General features: G+C 44.2%; 1 protein-coding gene across 6 annotated transcripts in view; it reads right to left on the reverse strand.

Annotated features, from left to right (window-relative positions):
• CACNA1G (calcium voltage-gated channel subunit alpha1 G) overlaps window positions 1–19739 on the reverse strand; it is a 141258-nt gene that overhangs the window by 14655 nt on the left and 106864 nt on the right. The window contains exons 23-33 of one of the 6 annotated variants that reach the window (XM_050981293.1): window positions 17612–17737; window positions 16933–17022; window positions 16176–16368; window positions 13664–13714; window positions 7755–7906; window positions 5277–5386; window positions 4105–4238; window positions 2854–2924; window positions 2497–2575; window positions 2297–2418; window positions 1733–2044 (exon numbers count right to left, since the gene is read on the reverse strand). In XM_050981293.1, the coding sequence (XP_050837250.1) occupies window positions 1733–2044; window positions 2297–2418; window positions 2497–2575; window positions 2854–2924; window positions 4105–4238; window positions 5277–5386; window positions 7755–7906; window positions 13664–13714; window positions 16176–16368; window positions 16933–17022; window positions 17612–17737 (1440 nt within the window). Of the gene's footprint in view, window positions 1–1699; window positions 2045–2296; window positions 2419–2496; window positions 2576–2853; window positions 2925–4104; window positions 4239–5276; window positions 5387–7754; window positions 7907–13663; window positions 13715–16154; window positions 16369–16932; window positions 17023–17611; window positions 17738–19739 lie in introns of all 6 variants that reach the window. The other 5 variants (XM_050981289.1, XM_050981290.1, XM_050981288.1 and 2 more) reach the window with 5 other exon arrangements.

The following is a 19739-nucleotide window of genomic DNA, read 5'->3' on the forward strand; positions in this document are numbered from 1 at the left end:
ATGGACACGGGTCAGGTCACTAATTCGTGTGCCAGATATGGGCTGAGGTGCCCCCGCTGCTCTGGCCAATGTCAAACCAGCTGGCCACAGCACTGGGGTTGTACAGAGCAGGGTCTGGCTTTTGCAGGCAGCAGGGGAGTGATTTCAGGGTGCACCTCCCATGTAGGGAATGCCCAACGCATACAATGAGATGAGGACCAGCACTGCAGTCAATCAGCACACAGTGCAAAAATGCCAGGAATGAGGCAAGCAAAAGAGCATGCTGTCATTGCAGGGTTGTGTCCTGGGAATTGTATTCCTCTGCTATCAAGCTTAAGCATCAGATTTGTCCTGAAGATTTTCGTTGGGAAAAGAAATAGTCAGAATAAGATCTCCTGGAGTTTTTTGAGGCTTCTGTTTGAGGGGAAAGAGCAAGAAACACACTCTGAAGGTTATTACTGGAATAAACCCTTTCCCAGGCTGCCTTCAGAGAAGGCAGGTCTAACAGACTGCAGAGTGAGGCTACCATTCTGACTGATTTGTCTCACAGTTTTGCAATTTCTCTTTTTTGCCAGTTTCAGTGCTGGTGCAGGACAACAGGGCTGAGGACAGTTTGCCAGTACTCTGCTCAACACATACAGCACCAGTTGGGATGTGTCGTTTCTTCCTAGAGGACATAGTAAATCTGGATTTCCCCACAGGGCCCTGAACTCCTTTTTCCTGAGCCAAAGAGCAGCTTTGGACTCTATCTCAGACATCAGAGATTCTAAAGGAACCAGAAATTTCCAGTAGCTTAGCTTAGGAGCTGAAGCAAAGATTAAGTGGGGATTTACTCTCTTTCACCCTTGGACTAAAAATCATAAATGAGTTTTTTATGCATTAGAATATGCATTAGTCCACCTCAGGCTGTGGCCAAGACACGCTGTTGTGAAATCACGATGTAATAAAAGTTAATGAGGCCTGCATAGAGTTTAACCCAATTTGCAATCAGCTAAGGCTAAAAAAGGCTGGACTGTATTTTCTGAGTAATTTCAGCTTAGTGACCTCCCAAATAACTTGTCTGGGGCTTGATCTCACCTCTCATTCCTCAAACTGATTCTTCATCCAAAAACTGTGCTTTAGGGAGAGGTGGTGCAGCTCGTAGCAGCTCCCACATTACACCCATGGTTCTGCTAGTGGGACTTCTGCCACCAGCTCTGGTGAGCTCAGGTTTGAGTCTCCTCTGGATTATTATCTTGCTAAGAGAATCTTTTCTTAAAAGCCTGCTGTGGGGATGGATATTAAATTGAGGTTACATAAAACAAATTTAATACTGAAGCAAAGATTAGCCAGGTTTTATTCTGCTTTTATGTGGGGTTCATGGTCTGTATTAGAAAAGGAAACACATTACGCTCATGATTTTGCTATCACAAAGGACCAGTCAAAACTCTGAATTAGAGTAAATTTGGAGCTAGCTCTGAACTCTGTAGCTTGAGCTGACCTCCAGAGTAAATGGCAAAACTCTCTCCCTCCAAACAGATGCATCAAGGTGGGCTGGAGACCTGCCTGGTGTCTCTTCCCTGCAGCATTGGCTCCCAAACCACACAAGAGTCAGCAGCAGACAGCAGGGAATACAAGCCCGGAACATCTGGTACACGCGTCTTTCATTACCAACTCGTGCAAGTCTTCCCCAACAAAAATGCAGGTCAAGCCCTCCTCACCCTCCAACAGAGATTCTCACCATATGATAAGCTAGTGAGAGCTGAGAATCCACCTTGATTTGCATGGGATTGGTAAATCCACGGGGGCTCTCGGGTCTCTCTCCACTGGTGGTGCCTGTCCACGCAAAGATGTCCGAGGGGCTGTGCTGGCCAGGGCTGATGGTCTTCATCTCCATCTCCAGTTCTGCTTCAAGCTCTGCCTCCTCCTTTGCCTCCTTGTTGCTCTCCTCCAAGTGCTTCATGAGCACCGCGATCACCACATTCACCAGGACAAACTGGGCTGTCAGCACAAAGGAGACGAAGTAGATGGGGGAAATGACGGTATTGTAACAGGTGGACTCCTGGTCACAGTCACGCAGTGTGTCCTGGAAACAGCGGGGGAATGATCACAGGATCAACCAGGCTGGAAAAGACCTTGGAGACCATCAAGTACAACCTATCACCTAACACCAACTTATCAACTAACCCATGACACTAAGAGATGGAGGGATGTGAAGAGATTGCAGCATGAACCACAATCGGCAATGGGTTCTCCTTTCATGAAGAAAACTGAGAAGATTTGGCAAATTTCACATCTAGAACAGCAATACACTTGCTGACAAAACCTTAACACTTACCTTCATTATCCCATTCCAGTTGTCTCCTGTGGATACTCGGAAGAGGGTCAGGAAGGCCATCCCAAAGTTCCTGAATGTGGCATGCCGTCCCAGCCCCTCGCAGGGGTGTGTGTCATCACACTCTGTAAGACCAAGCACAGCTGTGAGACCCCCCACTCCAACACCATTCCCACCCATCCCACTGGCACGGGAAGACTCACCAAGGTCTCCAAACAGCTCCACTCCAAGAGCTGCAAATATGAAAAACAACAACATGAAGAGAAGGCCCAGATTCCCCACCTGAAAAGAGAAAAAGAAATGGGGGGAAAAAACACACAAAAAGAAGAACATTCATTGATTTTTTTTTTGTTCCAGACCTGTTTCTTGCTGTATTCTTTATTCCAAAACTTAAATTGCTTCAGGGCAAAAATGACCTCAATGTGGGGACTGTATCTCAGTGCTTCGGGAGGGAAATGTGATTCTCTAATGACAGCAAAGATAAAATTATTAGCATTCCTCTGCAATAGGAAATGAGCTGTGGGCCAGAGGAGCTCTGGTTCGATATGGCAGTGGGTTACCTGCGGTAGCGCTTGCATCACGGTGTCCAGGAGGGCCCTCATCCCCACAGCCATCTTCAGCAACTTCAGCACTGTGGAAAACATATTTACAGTATGGAAACGGCAGCATTAGCACAGGAGCACAAACTCAGTCCCTCTCCCAGGAGCCACAGATTATAGGAAGAGAAACCTGAAATCTTGTCAAGTGTTCTCCATTAGCTGCTACAGTCCCTGGCCTTTTTACATCATTCCTTGTTGCCTGGATACTATCACAATCACATGAATAGCAGCATCACCTACTCTGAGACTTGGAGAAAGCGTTATCACTCTGCCTGGCTCTTCCTTCCCCACTTTATCTGTGTTGGACTCATCTCCTTCCTCTGGTTATCACGAGCAGTTCCTTTCCCAGCCCTGGGGCTACTTTCCCACTTCCACAGGCTACCCACTTTCATGCATGATTCACTGAGGAGTGATTTACACATCTCTTCCAGAAGGCTGCATTTCCAATTGGAAGCTGCATGTATTTTTAATTCTGAAAGGAATCCAATGCACAGAAAACCCACTTTTCCCCCCTCTTGAGACACAGCAGCATTTAATTTCTCCTCCAGCTCCTTCTCTGCTTAGATGAGGGCTGTAATCGAAACAATTCTTCCTCAGAGCACAATACCCTTCAGGAGGGCCTGGAAGTACTTCATTAAGGGGCTGAACACTCACATTTTACATCTTCAACATTTGGCCCTGACACCTCCCTGTTTTGAAAAATCAACTGCTGCAATCCCTGAAGAAGTTGGCTCCCTGACTTGGGAACACGTCTGAGGGGACAGATGGATACAGTGTGGCAAGGCATGCTTTGTCACCAAGTGGTGTGATGTAAAGCCTCATGGGAATTTAAATTTATTAGATGCTCATCTTTTAAAGCCAATGTACTCAAGCTTGTGTTCTCTAATCCCCGTTAGAGATGACTTTGATTTGACTGGAGTAATTTTCCCAGGTACATCTCTGGGAGTTACTGCCGCAGCTACTTCTCCTTCATTTCTAAGCTCTCAGCCTTCAAGATCTCTTAAGGCAAAAACACATGTTCAGTTGGCTCAGCTTTTTGGTTCCTTGCAAGTATTTTCCCCTATTGTTCTTTCATTTGTTTACAGCCTGTTGATGCCAGAACTATGCACATCAGGATGGGGATGTGCCCCAGGACTGTTTCTCATGCTTAACTCTCTCCTGGTGCCAACCATGTACCTCAAACACAAATCAATTCTGCTTTATCCCTCTCACCTCGGGCGATTCTGAGAACCCTCATGATCCGGATAATTGTGGGGTTAATTGGTAGTGAAGCATTCACCTCGATCTCTTCCAAAGTGATGCCCATGATAGACAGCAGCACAATTGCCAGATCTAATTGGTTCCATCTGGAGACAACACAAAGTGAAGTTTAACATCTACTAAGAAGCTGGCAATGGGAGGCAGCCTGTTTCACACAAATTCCAGTCATTTCAATGGTTTGAGAACTCAAATGAATCTGCAGTATTTTTCTAAGGGTATTATACAAAAGCAGTGATGGTATGAAATCATTATAACTAATGCATCTCATTAGAAAACCAGCCAATTCCAAAGATACCCTTGACTGAGGGGAAGAGGAACAAAAGCTGGGAAATTTTTTACCCAGAGACTCCAAACCTCAGGAGAGACACTGTGTTGTCTGTCTCGCCACTTCCAGACATGACACTTGTGGACCACGATGTGAGATCTGCCCCAGAGAGAACAGGACTCCATGTCCAGTACTTAGAAAAAAGTTGTGTTGGTGAAAGAAAGGCCCCAAGGATTTGTGCCAGGCTGGAGAAAGTGGTAATTCCAGCACGGACACACGAAATGTGGGGACAGGCATGGAACCATCCACTGGATGCTGAAGGGCTCATGTGAAGGCCTGCTTCGAGCCCTGGTTTTGGTATTAACGTTGAAGAAGACAAAAATAGGAGAAAGATCCACCAAGGACATAAAATTTGTATTTGTGAGGCAAGAGAGTGATAAAGACATGTCATCCATTGCTCCTCATCTGCATTAAAGACAGGTCCTTTCTTGATTTTGTGTTCACTCAGGGATAGATTCTTTCTCTTACAAAAATTTTGTCACTTCAGCAGGTTTACTTGATTATGTGGACATGCAACTGGCATGAGAAGAGAACTGGCTGCTTGGTGGAGATCTGTCCCTGCTTCATCTGCTCCCTAGGGCCAAAATGGTGCAATCCCACTCCTTGGCCTGCACAATCCATCCTCCAGCTTACATCCCATGTCTCCACATGCCCAGCCTTCAACCAGTCACTCCAAAAACCCTTCATACATTTCAGACTCACAGTATGGGCCAGAGCATGGGAATTCAGGACATGGAATGTGGGCAGTTCTCCACAGAGCCTGCTGCTGACCTCGTGATCACAACGGATCTTTTGTTACCTGTCTTGGAAGAAGCGGCGAAACCCAAAGGCAATAAGCTTGAAAACAGATTCCATGACAAAGATAACGGTGAAGATGTAATTGCAAATCTTCAGGGCTTCGTCAAGAACCTGGGATATGGACACAGGACTGGGGTTAGATGATAGTTCTGCAGAGGTGCTTTTGCTGCCTCCAAACCTGACTCTTGTGTCATCACTTACCCATTACAGTTGAAAGTCTTCAAACATGGGCTCTGTCTGATGAAAAATGTCCTAGGGAAAAGTCCCAGGGATTCGTAGAGTGCACTTGCTGCCTAGTGATAAAATCCCAGGAGGGACTGACACAGGCCCAAGGCACAACTCAGCCCCCTAGCAGCAGCACAGCCCCAGCTGGGATCGCTGGTGCGCAGAAAAAGCTGCTGTATTCGCTGGTCTCAGCAGCACAAGACCTCTTGTGCTTTTGTCAGACAGCTGAATTTCATCCCACTTGTTCATTTGTGCAAGTGCTGGCCAAATGGCTCCTTGGTGACAGCCTGCCATTACTCCTCACCTTGAGCTTTTGGCAAGGAGTGCAACAGAGGGATGACATGCCAGAGGAAGCAAGTGCCTTGCATTTTCCTCTGCCCCCCTTCCCTCTGCAGAAGTCAGTCTGGTCTTTAATCTAAGTGCGTCCTGGCTGTGACAACTCTTGCACAGTCAGGCATTAGGCGACATCAGAAGTGATTTCATCCCCAAAAGCCTCACTCATGAAGAAACACTGTGGTAGCAGCATCCTTCACGGCCTCTTAAGTAATGTGCATTGAATTTCTTCCTGCTGGCAAACAGGATGGTAATAACAATGTCCAGGGCAGCGTTAGGGAACAGGGGAGATGTGCCCACAGACCAAACTCAACATTTACTGATCCCTGAGTGGAAGAAATCTTAGCAGAAGGAGTTTAAGTCATGTAGTCTGCCTTTGTGCTACAGTTTAACTTTAAGCATCCATGGACAAAAATCACCTCATCTGACCAAGAAGCACAAGCCCAGCTGCTGAAGGAAGCTGTGGCTCTGAGCAAGCCTCCCTGCCATACTGCAGGGCACTTGGGCCCTGCAGCAAATGAGCACATTTAGCTGGCAGAAGCAGATTTTTCTCAGCAGCTCTTTATTCAAGCCATCTCTCTGCACACTGCAGCATTCCCTCCTCTGCAGCATCTCCATCTGGGATCTCATCCCCAGGGCATCCTGCTATATCCGAAAACCAACCCCTTTCAGCACCAAGAAATCACTGGTTTGGATATAAATCTATTTGCTACATTTGGCCTTCGAATATCTTCAGGATCCCAGCCATCCATGACCCAGACCAGAGGGATCTCCATGCCCAAATTCAGCAGGACTCAAGCATGTGTATGACTCTAACCATCCTGTGCTGTCATCCCAGCACAACCCAAGCTTGGACTTACTAGCCAGAAGCTGCATACCAGAGGCTTAGAGACAAAATGTTATTTTTCTAAAGAAAAAGAAAAACAAAAGCCTGCCCAACATTTCTATAATACAAGAGAAAATGTAGCTGCAAAGCAACTGCAGTAAGACACGTGCTCTAGAATGACTCCAGCCCAGGCTCCTTTGCCAACAACCTTTTTCATCATCTAATGACTGAAATGCAATGAGCCTTCCAGAGTATTTAAAGGTGACCTGGACAGAAAAAATAAATTGGGCTTGCTCCCTTTAACTTTTGGCTTATGATAGACTGAAGAATATTTCCCCCTACCCCTGTTGCTTGCATGTTTTAGTTGTTTAGGTTTTTCTCATACTAAGTATTCACATCTGGTCTAATTTTAAAGAATATTTCTTCCTATTATGTGTTATATTTATTTATTCTGAAAGTCACTAATAAAAGTAAGTAAAAGTTACGTGGCAAAGGCAGCTATTTCCATTTCATTCTTATGCACAAAAGACTTGATATCTCAGGACAGGCTGTTTTTATTTTCACAGTATGACAAAGACCCAGGAATTAAGCACACTAACATATTAAAATGCATTTTGAAGACCATCATGGAATCCAATTCCTGTGAAAACTACATTCTATGGGACACTGGGGATCTAGAAGAAACTTTGCAAAAAAACCCCATTTCCCAAATTTTTCTATTCTTTTTCCTTTTTCTCTTTTTTTTTTTTTTTTTTTTTTTGGTGGGGGGGCAGAGGGTGGGTGATTTGATCATCACTGATATCTTCCATTTTACTTAACCTAAGTAAAGTGATGATCAAATCTAGCAAAGCAAGCAAACCCACTCCCAGTCCCATTTTCAAAACAGTCAGCTTGCACTTAACTAGAAGGGAGAGGTGCAATGGGATCCTTGTACCAAAAGCCCTGGATTGAGCTGGGGGCCAGTTGTAGGATGGCTACACTCCAGTGTCCACTGGTGGCCATCTGGCAGCAGACCTGGCCTTAACCCTGCCCAACATCCCATCCCAGCAGAGCTCTGCATGTCCCCCCGTCTGTCCCCCCGGGCTGTTCCAGTACCTTTGGCTGCTGGTAGTGCTCCATGGCCATGGTGATGACATTGAGGCCGATGACACCAGTGATGAACAGATCCAGGTAGTGGCTGGTGCACATCTGGTGAATCAGGAGGCGGAAACGGGAGTAATCCGAGTAGTAGGGCTTACACTGAGCTTCTGCAGCGGGGAGGAGAGTGAGAGGCAAATCAAGGGATTTCTCTGCATCTTTCTCAAGTCAATGCACCCTCACTCTCCAACTCCAGAGATGATAAATTCTAGACCAATCACAGCAACATACTGTCTTTTTTATTTCCTTCTTTCCTTGCTGGCATGTTACCATTTTTAATACACAGCAGGGCTCCCGTCATCTTATATCCATTAAATATTTTCAGTGGGACATGCTCTATACTCAGCCTTGTATCAGGGATCAGGGATGAGGTGAGCTGGGACTAGTGTGGTGCTAAAAATAATTTTTCTCTGTAGGGAAATTTAAGTTAAATTTAAATTAAAATAACAATTTTTGTTTCTGTTGATCTTAAAAGTCCCAAAAGCATTAGAAAACCCAATTAATGGTCAGATGCTGGGGACAGATTTTACGAAAAATTGCCTAAAAGCACAGGCCATTGAGTATGTGGTGGTCTTTGAAAGAGTGCAAATATATTATGTTCTTTGCAATAAACTGTAGAGACAACAGAATTCAACACCTTGGCTGTCAGAAAAATGGTCCATAGAAATATCAAGGAAAACTGATCAATGAGCCTTAGTGATCAGAAAGTAGCAATCCTCCATTTAGACAAGATTATCAAAATGCAGATTTCACTGTCCAACAGTGTCCCATGTTTGGCTGGGGACGACACATGGACTTTAGACCCCAAATGTTCTGAGGGATAAACTCATTTATTCACCTAATATCTAATGAGGAAATGCCAAGGCTGAGTATATAATTCAGTACAATTTTCAAGAAGGCATTATAATGCAGATTGTTGTGGAAAGGGCTGTCTTGAAAATGTCAGCATATAATATTACCCTCATAATCAGATTATCAATTGGTTATGAAAATTATGGAGCTGTAAGAATATCACCGTTGATATTTAGTGCTCCAGAGCAAATGTACAGCTTGGTAGTCCAAGAAAAAATGTTGGGCAAAATGATGCCAGGAAGCACAGGTTTGGGTTGCCCCAGGGGAAAACTAATTTTAGAAGATTGTATTTTGCCTGGAATTAGAGCTCATTTGTCAATAGCCAATGATACTGCAATCAAATCCATAGATTTATTGGTTTCATGTGTTCCCTGCTTCATAGCAGGATCCTGAAAAATCAGTTTTGTTTCTTTCCGTAGAGACAGACCTTTCCCTACCAGCCCAGGGACCAAAGGGAAGAAACACTCAGCAGTTTTATTCTGTAGGAGTTTGGAAGGCCCAAAATTCTGTTTCAGTGTCATCAAATGAAAGGCAGTATTAATATTCACTTTCTGATCTGCAGTGGGGTTTAGGTGATCAGCACCTGAGTGCTAAAGCACAGTATTGATGAAAAGGTCTATGAAATTAATTTTCATGCTGAATCTATTGAGTGCTTATGAAAAAACCAGACTAGTAGCTACTGACTCGCTCATAAGACTTTGTCAGATATCTCAGAATCTGCATAAATCTCCATAAAGTCAAGATATCTAGATCACATTATGCTAAATTATGAGCAGCAAATTAACTAAAATGTTTGAATACAATTAGGTTAGGAATAGGACCTATTTTTATGAACCAACTTATCATCTCGGAAAGAAACACCATCGTAATTGGATCACTTACTTCTTCTACATTTATGTATAATTCACATTCAAAAGGAAAAATGTCAACGTTTCTACCTTTTCCTGCAATGGATTTGCTTATGAATAATGACACTGGAATTTAATTTTTTTTCTCAGCTTTGACTGACAGTTAATTCCAAATCCTACAGAATAACACCAATGCTGTTAGAACAGAGAGAGGATTTAGAGAGAGGTTGTAAATGTTTCCTGTGCAGGGCTCCTGCACCTGGATTAGCAAGTGCATGACCTTATAAGCAGGGTTGCTAATTGTTCAGATATCTGCAAAGGCTTTTCCCCTCTCCCCCCATATCTCCTGTTCACTTGCCCAGCACCCAGGTCTCCACAGTGAGACCAGCAACCCTCTCTGGATGCTGGTCTCACAGATGCCCTTGCAGCCTTTGAAAATTCCCAGTGATAAATGTTCCATTCTTCTCCATTAACGTTGTTAAGAGGGGATTTGGCAACCCATGCTTACAAATCATGTCACCACTCACTACCCCAGTGTCCCCATGCCAGCCATGCATCTTGGTGCCATACAGATGCTCCCACACACAGGCTAACATGCTGCCTGAGGGCTAGGGATAAATCCCCACTGTGTCTAGGTGGGCAGGGAACTTTCTGAACAGATAAACCAGTTTTTACCATTGTGAAAATACCGTGTCTTTAACTTGACTCTGCAGAGTTCTGCAGACAATTTGGGGATAGATCTCGTGTAATTCCTCCTGTGCAAAGCCCGTGCCTCCTATTACACAGTGCCATTTGTAAATATTGCAATAAAGAGCTTAACAATACCAACATCTTGGGAAATACAGACATCTGTTAAACTCCGGGTGGTGAACTTCACAACTAACACAACACCACAGTACTGTACCGTTACAATACACTGTGTCAAGAACAACGAGAGCTCTGGGTTAGTCTTGGTTATTACTGGAAAGGTTAATGTGGCTTCCAGGCACATATGGTGTTAAAGAAAGGCAGAGGGCAAACCAACAAAGACGAACTGGCAGAATGAGAAAAGATGAGGAAATACAGCAAAAGCCCACTACGAGACATCAGGCTGGTAAACAAGGTGTAAACCAAGCTGCTTCACCAGGGCTGGGGGCCAAGGCAGAGGGAGAAGTGGGTCAAATCTGGAGATCATTACACAGGATAAACTTGGCTCAGACTGTGGATCCTGAGAGATCTCCTCCTAACCCAGGTAGGAAGGGGATGTTGCAGCCAGCTGGGAGGTGGTCTGAGCAAGTGCCACCCGACCCTTCCTCCTGGGGGTGATGGTGGGCCAAAGGTACCGACTGTGCTGGCATGGGAAGCAGTGCCTGGAGTGGGGTGCACTTGGCTTTAGCTCATTACTTCTATGGGTTCTCAGCTTAGGTTGTATCCCAAGTACTCAACTCTTGGCATCAAGTTGTAGGATTATAATTGATCCCCTTGACATGGTCTGGGAACTCACCACTGTTCCCTCCTGTTTGGTTGGAAAGGAAATGACCATTGCTGTTGCAGGATAAATATTTCCCATTCCTAATCCCTGTCTAACTTTTCCCAGGCCAGGTGCCCTTGGGGTTCAGTGATCCTGGACTGGGTTAGGGGCACCAAACCCTGTACTGCATTTGTCTGATGGCAGAGGTATGTCACCTGTGAAACATCACCAGTGCCCAGAAGAGCAGCACTGGGGCACCCCTGTTTTTGCTGGGCAGTGCCACTCCCAGAATCTCCCAGGGCTCAAACAGTCTCTGCCAGCACAGCAGGGAGTGGGGCTGGGGCAACTTTCTTCCCATTAACTGCATTTTTGGGGGGGAATCAAGCTGAGCACGCAGCTCCAAAATACCTCAGAGGAGCATCTGCCTCCTAATATAGCCCTGTCAAGAGAGAAATTGCCTCTTTCCCTGAGGTGACTTCAAGCTGGAGGTGCGTGGGCACGGGAAATTGGAATTCACAAGAGTGGGACAATTCCATTACTGTCTCCTTCAGCTTCTTCCTTCTCCTATAATAAGGGAATTAACTGCTTTGCAGGTTTGAGTACCTGGAGGGCAGCGGAAAGCCAGTGAGCAATTGAGCCCATGATGCAGCTGGATTTACAAAATGTATTAAGAATACCATTAGGTTAAAAAGTAGTTTGCACTGAAGGAACTTGTTTGATTTAAACACAGAGTTTTACTTGGCTTTTATTGTACTGAATGGATTTAAAAAAAAAAAAAAGTGAAATGGAAAATGATAAATTATTTCCACTGGGAAGATTCCAGTTGTGATAGAATGTAGACTTGGAGGAAAAAAAAAAAAGAAAAAATAAAATTATAAAATATTTCACTAAGCACCCAGGCAGCAGCACACATGCACACACATACACACACAGTATCATCTTGTCTTCACAGAAAGAGGAAAGATGCCCTCTGAAAGAGCTGAGATGTGGGCAAGCTTTGGGTCACAACTCCAGATTCCTAACTGAACCACAGGAAGTTCATCTACTGCACCTGGGGACTCATTCCCTAAATTCCCAAAAGTCAGGTTCAGAAATAAAACCCTTGTAGTTCCTCATGTTGGTGCCTGCAGAGCAGCTTTCGACATTCACTACCACTGGATCCAAAGAAAAGACAGGAAAAAGAAACACACAGCACAGACCTGACAATTGTACACATCTGAAGGGCAAACGCTAAGAGACTTTCTGAGCCTGCAAGGGATAATGGAGGGGTTTGGAAAGAGTTCCATGTCTTAAAAATAACATAAAATACAACAGCCTTGATGCAACTCTGTAGGACCAGGAGAGGAGTCACAATCAAGCAAAAAGAAGAAAAAATAACCAGATCACCAAACCCAGTGAGAGCCCCTCCCTCACGCTGCACCCATTTCACAGGAGAGGCCAAGAGGCCCAGCAAGAGCAGCAAGAAAGACAGCAAAGAAATATAAATATCAGGAATGGCAATGGGAAGGAGATGCAGGATTTATTAAAGCATGTTGTGATAAGTTCCGACAAGACCTTAGAAATACAAGGTAGAACCTCTGTCTCTTGAGTTATCTCTGCAGTGAAAGCCAATTTTTATTTAATCAAAGCTCCCTGCAATCTAAGAGAGATGGATGGAGCCCTGCACCCATCTCTCACAGGCTGCTAGCAGTGGCAGCCTGTGCACAGGTGAGAGTTTTAATGGCAGAATTTTTGTAGAGTATTATTTTTCTCAAAAATTACAGCTATATTTGTCTCTATGTTGGTGCCTCTTTAAATATTCAGGCTAATATTCTTAAGTTATGAATTAAACAAAATGCTTTCCAGATCAAAGCTTCTCCTAAAAATAAAAAGAACAAGTGATGGATTTGCAGCCCTGAGCATCATCCTGAGAAGGTGGCTGGGAAAGGGAGGTGTGAGCAAGTGTGTGGGTCAAAAGGGACAGCTCAGACCTGATTAGTGTTGAGTCCAGCTGGTCCATCTCCATCAGCACCTGAAAAGGCTTTGAGGAATATCTTTATTTCTTTTAATTTACAAGATGCTTCATGGATTGAGCAACTCTTAGTCAATGCACAGAATTTACACACAGGGCTGCACAATGACTAAATCCCGTGTCCACAGTGGGGGACTGGTGTGGGGTTGAGTTCCCTGTTGAAGCACTGAGGCTCCACCCTATACTGAATTTTACCCTGCTGAAAAAAAACACTCCCTGGAGTACAGTTTGTGGAGCCATAAGCAAGGGCTGAAGAAATAATGAGACATCCTCCCTAAGCTTTCCAAAGACACACACCTGAAAATTATTCAGACTCCTAAGCTGGTGGTTGGTAAGCTAAAGTCAACAGTAGAGGACCCATTTTCACAGTCCAGTCATTATACTCTTCAGAAAAAAAAAGCTAAAAGAACCAAAAAATAAAAAGAATTAAAAAAAAGCCATGAAAAGTCTGACAGTGTCTAAATGAAAATCAGAGGGAAAAAAAATACTGAATAACGTAAGATGATCAAGGAGTAAATTAAGGGTTTGCAAGTGTCAGTGCTGAGGCAAGTCTGCAGACCTGCAGCTCAGGATGAGATGTGTGTGCCATGAAGGAAGCAAACAAGCTTTGCACCAGACACATGGTTTAGTGGGATGCCTCAGCGGCCAACCATTAGTGACACAGCACTGCCATTCAGAGGGACGAGACATGCCAGCTTCCCAGTACCTTGCACTGCACTGGCTGAGCTCTCCATTAATATATCATCCAGCATTAGATCTAAAAGAATGAAACGGCATTAATCACCCAGCAGGACACATAGCAAGACTCCCCAGCCCCTGTGGAGGTTCCTGTGCCTCTCTGTTGCCTCTGCCAGGAGCGTTTCCTTGTGGGATCCTTGTGCCTTGTGCAGGGTGGGCTCAGGTATATGTGCAAAAGGAAGAGCTCTTGTGCTTCTCCCTCTTGTGGAAGCCCAAAACATCCCCAAGAGCCCCCTCAGTCGATGATGAAGACATTGCTGAAGGACCATCTGGGACACTTCCTTTTGGGACAGCAATACCTCACAGTGACAACTCCTGCACCTGCCCACACCTCAGATCTCACACGCTTCCCCTGTTTTCAGACCCCTGATTGGATAATTGCATTGGAAGAGTCTACAACCAAAGATGACCATGCCATCAGTCAGATATCAATGTCTGTCTGTATTTGACAGCCCTAGGCTGGTTTGGGCATCTGGGATCACTCAGGAAGCCCAGATGAAAGGAATCCCCATGCAGTTGCTGGCACAATTCCAGCCCTAGTCATGGTTTCGTCTGCAAGTTCCCACTGTGCAGAACAAAGTTAAGCAATGACATCTGTTGCCTCTGATGGGAAAGCTGGACACAGTCAATTAAAACTAATGTTTTGCTGAGCATGGATTGGGAAAACTGTTCTGAAGCAATTTGGAGGACTTCATGCTTTACTCTTGAAAGGTTTTTATGGCAATTGAATACTCAGCAATATTTGACCCTCAGTAAAGTATCTGTTTATTGCCTCTTTAATTAGGTCTTTCATAGCACTGAATGAATAACTGTATCTCCAAGGATGGTTTGTGATTCCTTCCCTGTGGAAAATTGCCCAGACTTACATATTTTCTTCATCTAGTTCCTCTAGCATTATAAATAATTAATAATACCTAAACATCTATTTTTATTTTTCAGAAATATTGTCATTCCAAAACTGCAACTTTAAATAGCAATTGTTCTATCAAACCTTTAAAACCCTTTTCTAACTCATCCGCCTTAAACTGTGCTTGGGAACTTGAGCTAAGCAAAAGAGCTTTCTAGGCATTTTCTTGAGGGGGAAAAAGAAAACCCAAAAAAACCTGAAACAAAAAAACCTCTTTCCATCTGTATCCCACTTAACTGAGAACAGCCTAATGTGTCTTCCAGTGCTCTTGAGGGAAACCTCCTACTTTACACTGGCCAGTGAGGGAAGCAGGCTCTTGGCGTAAAGCTGTTTGATAGCCAGGGGCTGGTGTGACATATCCTGTTTTGTAACGTGTTTTGTAACGTGTGAAGCTCATGGGACTAAAAGATGTGACCAAAGGAAATGGCTGAGGAAATGCTGAACTGAGAGAGGCTGAGGCAACGCCGTGGTAACATGGTTCCGTGATTTAGCCTGCAACAACAATTAAACACCTCTCAGGCTATATATAAAAAAAAAGCCAGACAATATCACCAGCTTTGGGAACAAGCACCTAATCAGATAGCCTCTTAAACAGTCTTGAAGTCTGCTAAGATAGAGGAGTGAAAGGGGACAGGGAGAGAGCAGGAGGCGGACTGACCAGGGAGAGAATGTGCAAGGCCGTGGACAGGAAGGGCAGTGGAGAAAGTTCAGTCAGAAGAGAGAGCATGCAAGAAGAAGAGCACCTCCAACCTGTGGCCTATGGCTAACTTATGGCTGAATTATTCAACTACATTAAAAAGAAAAGAGACTGAGAGACAAATGTCAGTTTGGAGACTTTTGGCAGAGTGGGTTCTTTCCTCGTTTCACCCGTAGAGCACCCTCTAGGCAGGGCTGCACACTTGCACCTCTAGTGGGGAGTTGGATTCAATTTGCACCAGCACTATTTTGTGTAGTTAGTTACTCTCCTTGCCTGGTTGGTTTTTTTTTCTTCTAATCTGTATTTCTCAAGCAAATGCATTGATATGTTTCTCTATGTAGTTTTAAAGCATTACTAGAAGATGGCTCTATTATTTTATTACATTCTTGAATAGCAGTGGTGCTACTGTGCCAATAAATAAACCTGCTTGATAAATGGGACTGGTAACACCACTGTGCCATTACAAGACTGTAATAAACCAAATAGTGAATCCAGTTATCAGCAGCAGTGCTCATGACTGAGATTTATTATGCCATCCAGCACTACTGATCTTTGCAGTTGTCACTATTTGTGCAACACTGAGCTCTGCTATCCAAGAAGCTCCAAGCCTGATTATTGTTATTTTTTAATTTTAATAACCCCCAATGGAAAGGTCATTGCAAATCATGCAGCCGTTAAAAAGGCTTCCTTGGCTCCTTGTTCAGCCTAAAATGACACTATTTCCTTCATGCAAATTTTAGGTGGACATGCTTTTGGGAGAAGAATTATCACCAGACGCGAGGCAGGGAGGGGAGGGAGGAGGGTATTATGTGGAAGGTCAAGCAGGACTCAGAAAGATGTGGAAAGACTACCGACCAGCCATCTGTTTCTCCTTACTCCTTCTCTTTTTCTCCAGCCGGCGAAGCCTTTTTTCCTCCCGCCTCTTGGCTTCTTCCTCCTCCTGGTGCTGCCGACACTTGTGGAAATTCTCCACCACCACTCCCACAAACATGTTGAGGACGAAGAAGGCCACAATCAGCAAGAAGGAAATGAAGTAGAGGAGCATCCATGGATTGTAGTTCATGACTGGCTGCAAAGTGGAGGAAGGCAAATTTCAACTGAATCTCAAAAAGAAGAATGGGGACAAATTGATACAGCTGTGCCATCCACAGAACTCACAGCCCTTTCAGGCAGCCTGCTCGGCTCTTCCTGAAAATTAGAGTTTGCTGAGACATTTTAACTGAATGCTCCTAAAATGTGTGTTGAGGACAGAAGCACCACCTCTCTTCTGCAAAAAGGACAGCAGCATCCTTTGCAGCTATTGTAAGTCCCTCATTGCAAACCTCTATCTACACAAAGCACTTCTTTTCTCCTGAAATGACCAAACTGCTTAAAAAGTCAAACCATCCTTTGATAGGTGCACTTCTAACATGAGTTACACCAGTCAGGATGCAAAATCTGCAGGGAAAGTGCTGAGTACAAATCCAGACTTTTTTACTAACTCATCACATCTCACATCTTGGATTAAATACCATCCTGGATCCTAATCCTATAACCCCATTTGACTGTGGAAGCCCACAGTGCTTTGCAAAACAAGAGATAAAATACGTGACCATTGACAAATCATTTGTTGCAGCTCTGTTGCAGCCTGTACCTGCTGGTCGACTCCCACAGCATCCAAGCCATCGTACATGATATCCACCCACCCATCTTTGGAGGCCAGGACAAAGAGAGACATCAGGGCCTAGAAATGCAGGGAAAAACAGTTAGGCACAGTTGTACTAAACCTCTTTTACTTGTAACATCTTACTCCTCCTTGTGCTTTCCTGCCTGATAATGGGACACTTTGATGACCAAGATTTCTCTTGGCAGCAAAACCTATCAATGCCAATGCCTGGTTCAGCAATGAACAGTAATTCGGAAACCACAGTGCTGAAGACAAAAACAGCTTCATTTCCACCCTCAGGGTCTCTACTGCTCCCAACTAATTAGTTCTTACCACACTGCTAAAAAAGGCTGCGTTGCAGAGATGGCTGAAAATGTCCAGCTCTATTAGACAAGCCCTTCTGCAAGATATATTTGGTTTGTTATGCAGCAGCGAAGCAATTAAGTGCTTCATGAAGCCACATGTGCTCGTTCTGTTCTGAAAAGAAGTGTATGCCTGCTTGGAAACACTGCCTTTGGGATTTACAGAGACAGAATGCTGTGTATGTGAACTGAATATTTGCTGTGGCTGGCAGTGCCCTGTAAGAAAATCCCATGGGATAATAAGCCACAGGTTTTAAGTCAAGGAGGTAAAGGAGCAAAGAAGAAGATTACCGTTCTATTAATACCTGGCCGAGATTATCAAAATTATACTTGTGCCGGACCCATTTGTAGCTTGCTTCTGTGCAATCTGATTTATTTGTGATGTTTCTGGTGTCTTCCCCCTGGCACACAAAAAACTTGCCTTTGAAAAGCTGCAAAACACGCAAAAAGAGGAAGTGTCAGGGTTCAGTCCACAGGATTTCTATGCAGGTGATGGGCATTTCTCCAGGGTTCTCACACAGTGCACACCAACCAGAGCTGTTGAGGGAACTGACCTCATTCATACAGGTTATTAAGACTGAGCAGCCTCTGTAATACACACCGAATGAGAAAATGCATGATTTCACATCGTTTAGGACGCCCACCTCATGCATTAAGCTGTCTGGTTCAGTCATCTGAGACTCCCCTAAAGGCCTTTCCTCCTACACTTGTTAGCGTAGCCCAAACCAATAGCCCAGACCAGCTAATGGCTTCTTATCACATGTGAAACAACTCTGGTGACTCTCAGCCCAGTTAATAACAAATGAAGTCTAACAGGGGCCCTCTGTCAGCAGAGAAAAGGTGGCAGCAAAGAGACCCAGTGATGGACGAATCTCTGCTCACAGAGGTCACAAGGGGACATGTCCAAGGGGAGACGAGCCCCTGGGGATGACATTCGTGTTGAATCAAGACTGCTGTCAGTCCTGCTCTACTCTCTGGTTCTGGGTGCTGTGCCCCCGCTGTCATAAAGCTCTGCAGTCTGCAGGGTCACTGAAATTATTTCCTGTGCACAGCTTAAGGAGACAAGCCTAGCCAGTGCTGGATATCTGATCTGAGCTTATTTCCTTTGGTTTAAGCCTAGGGGGTGCAATTCCTGGAGAGTCAGCTCCTGATTTATACCTGCATGAGGAACAGGAGCCTCCACGTGCTTAATTCTAGACCTGGTGCTTCCCACACATGGAATAGAAAGTGGCAGGGGTTGATTACTGCTTCAGACAGGATGATTGATGCTAGCAGGATGGATGGTATCAAATCCCAGGAGACAGCCAACAAATCTACTTATATTTGCTGACAGAAGCTATTGACATTATTGTTGGGAAGTCGGGGGAAATGGCAACCTGCTCTCTAGGCTCCTTAAAACACCACCTGGGTATACGAGAAGAGACACTGATGGGGTTTGATCCATTGTTCTAGACAAATAACAGCAGAAATATTAGTGAAGAAGATAAATTCACACACTACACTATGGGTTTCCTCCAGAAATCAACAGCAGGAAGATGGTCTCTAGGCAAGCAAAATTAATCACTTCTCAACGCAATCATAGAATTTTTGGATGTAAGAAGTATTCCCTGATCTTTCCATGGAGAAACACTATCAGTGGTAAGGCAGACTGGGGAGATACACTCCTCACAGAGAAAAATTTTAATTAAGCAAGGAGGTAAATAACTGGTTTTAGTATATTGTCTGTAAATATAACTTCTCCAGGGCTGGACGGTAATGCCACTCAGGTGGGAGCAGTAAAAGTGCTACTGACAGGGTTTGGGAATACAAAGCCCAGTCTGTAAAAACACTGATCCCAGTCAGTACTTCACAGTTTGGCACTTCTGAAAGGAAAAGACCCAGTACTTCTTACTGGACTTGCTTTATCCACCTATTTCTTCTATCTTATCAATGACTATTTATACATGGCAGCTCTACAACCAAAACAGTTTTGCTAGGAGGACACACTGTTAGAAACTTTGATGTCTGGATTTGATTAGATTAAAAACCTCTAGTTTGATCCTCAGCTTACATTTAAATGGAAAAACTAACTGTATGTTTGAGAGATCATCTTTTTATAGAAAATAACTCTGGCCTCATCTTACATCTAATTAGACATAAATATTAACTGAGAATTTTGCATCCTGAATACAGGATCAGTCTTGCTTGTATCTACTACTGAATCACATCAATAGTCATGACAATTTAACATAAAGTTGCAAGTCACCAGGGGAAGCATCACAATTAGCAGGGATGAAATTCAAAGAGCATACTGCAAGTTTTGTTTTCTGGCATAAATTTTCTCATGAGTGGTAGATTGTTTTATGGGATATGCTTAGTTTTATGACTCTGTTCAATTTAATGGATGGATGTTGTTATGCTTTAATGCTAAACTAATCTAGCTGCTGAGGTGGT

Source organism: Serinus canaria, chromosome 18 (assembly GCF_022539315.1).
Source record: "Serinus canaria isolate serCan28SL12 chromosome 18, serCan2020, whole genome shotgun sequence".
NCBI lineage: Eukaryota > Metazoa > Chordata > Aves > Passeriformes > Fringillidae > Serinus > Serinus canaria.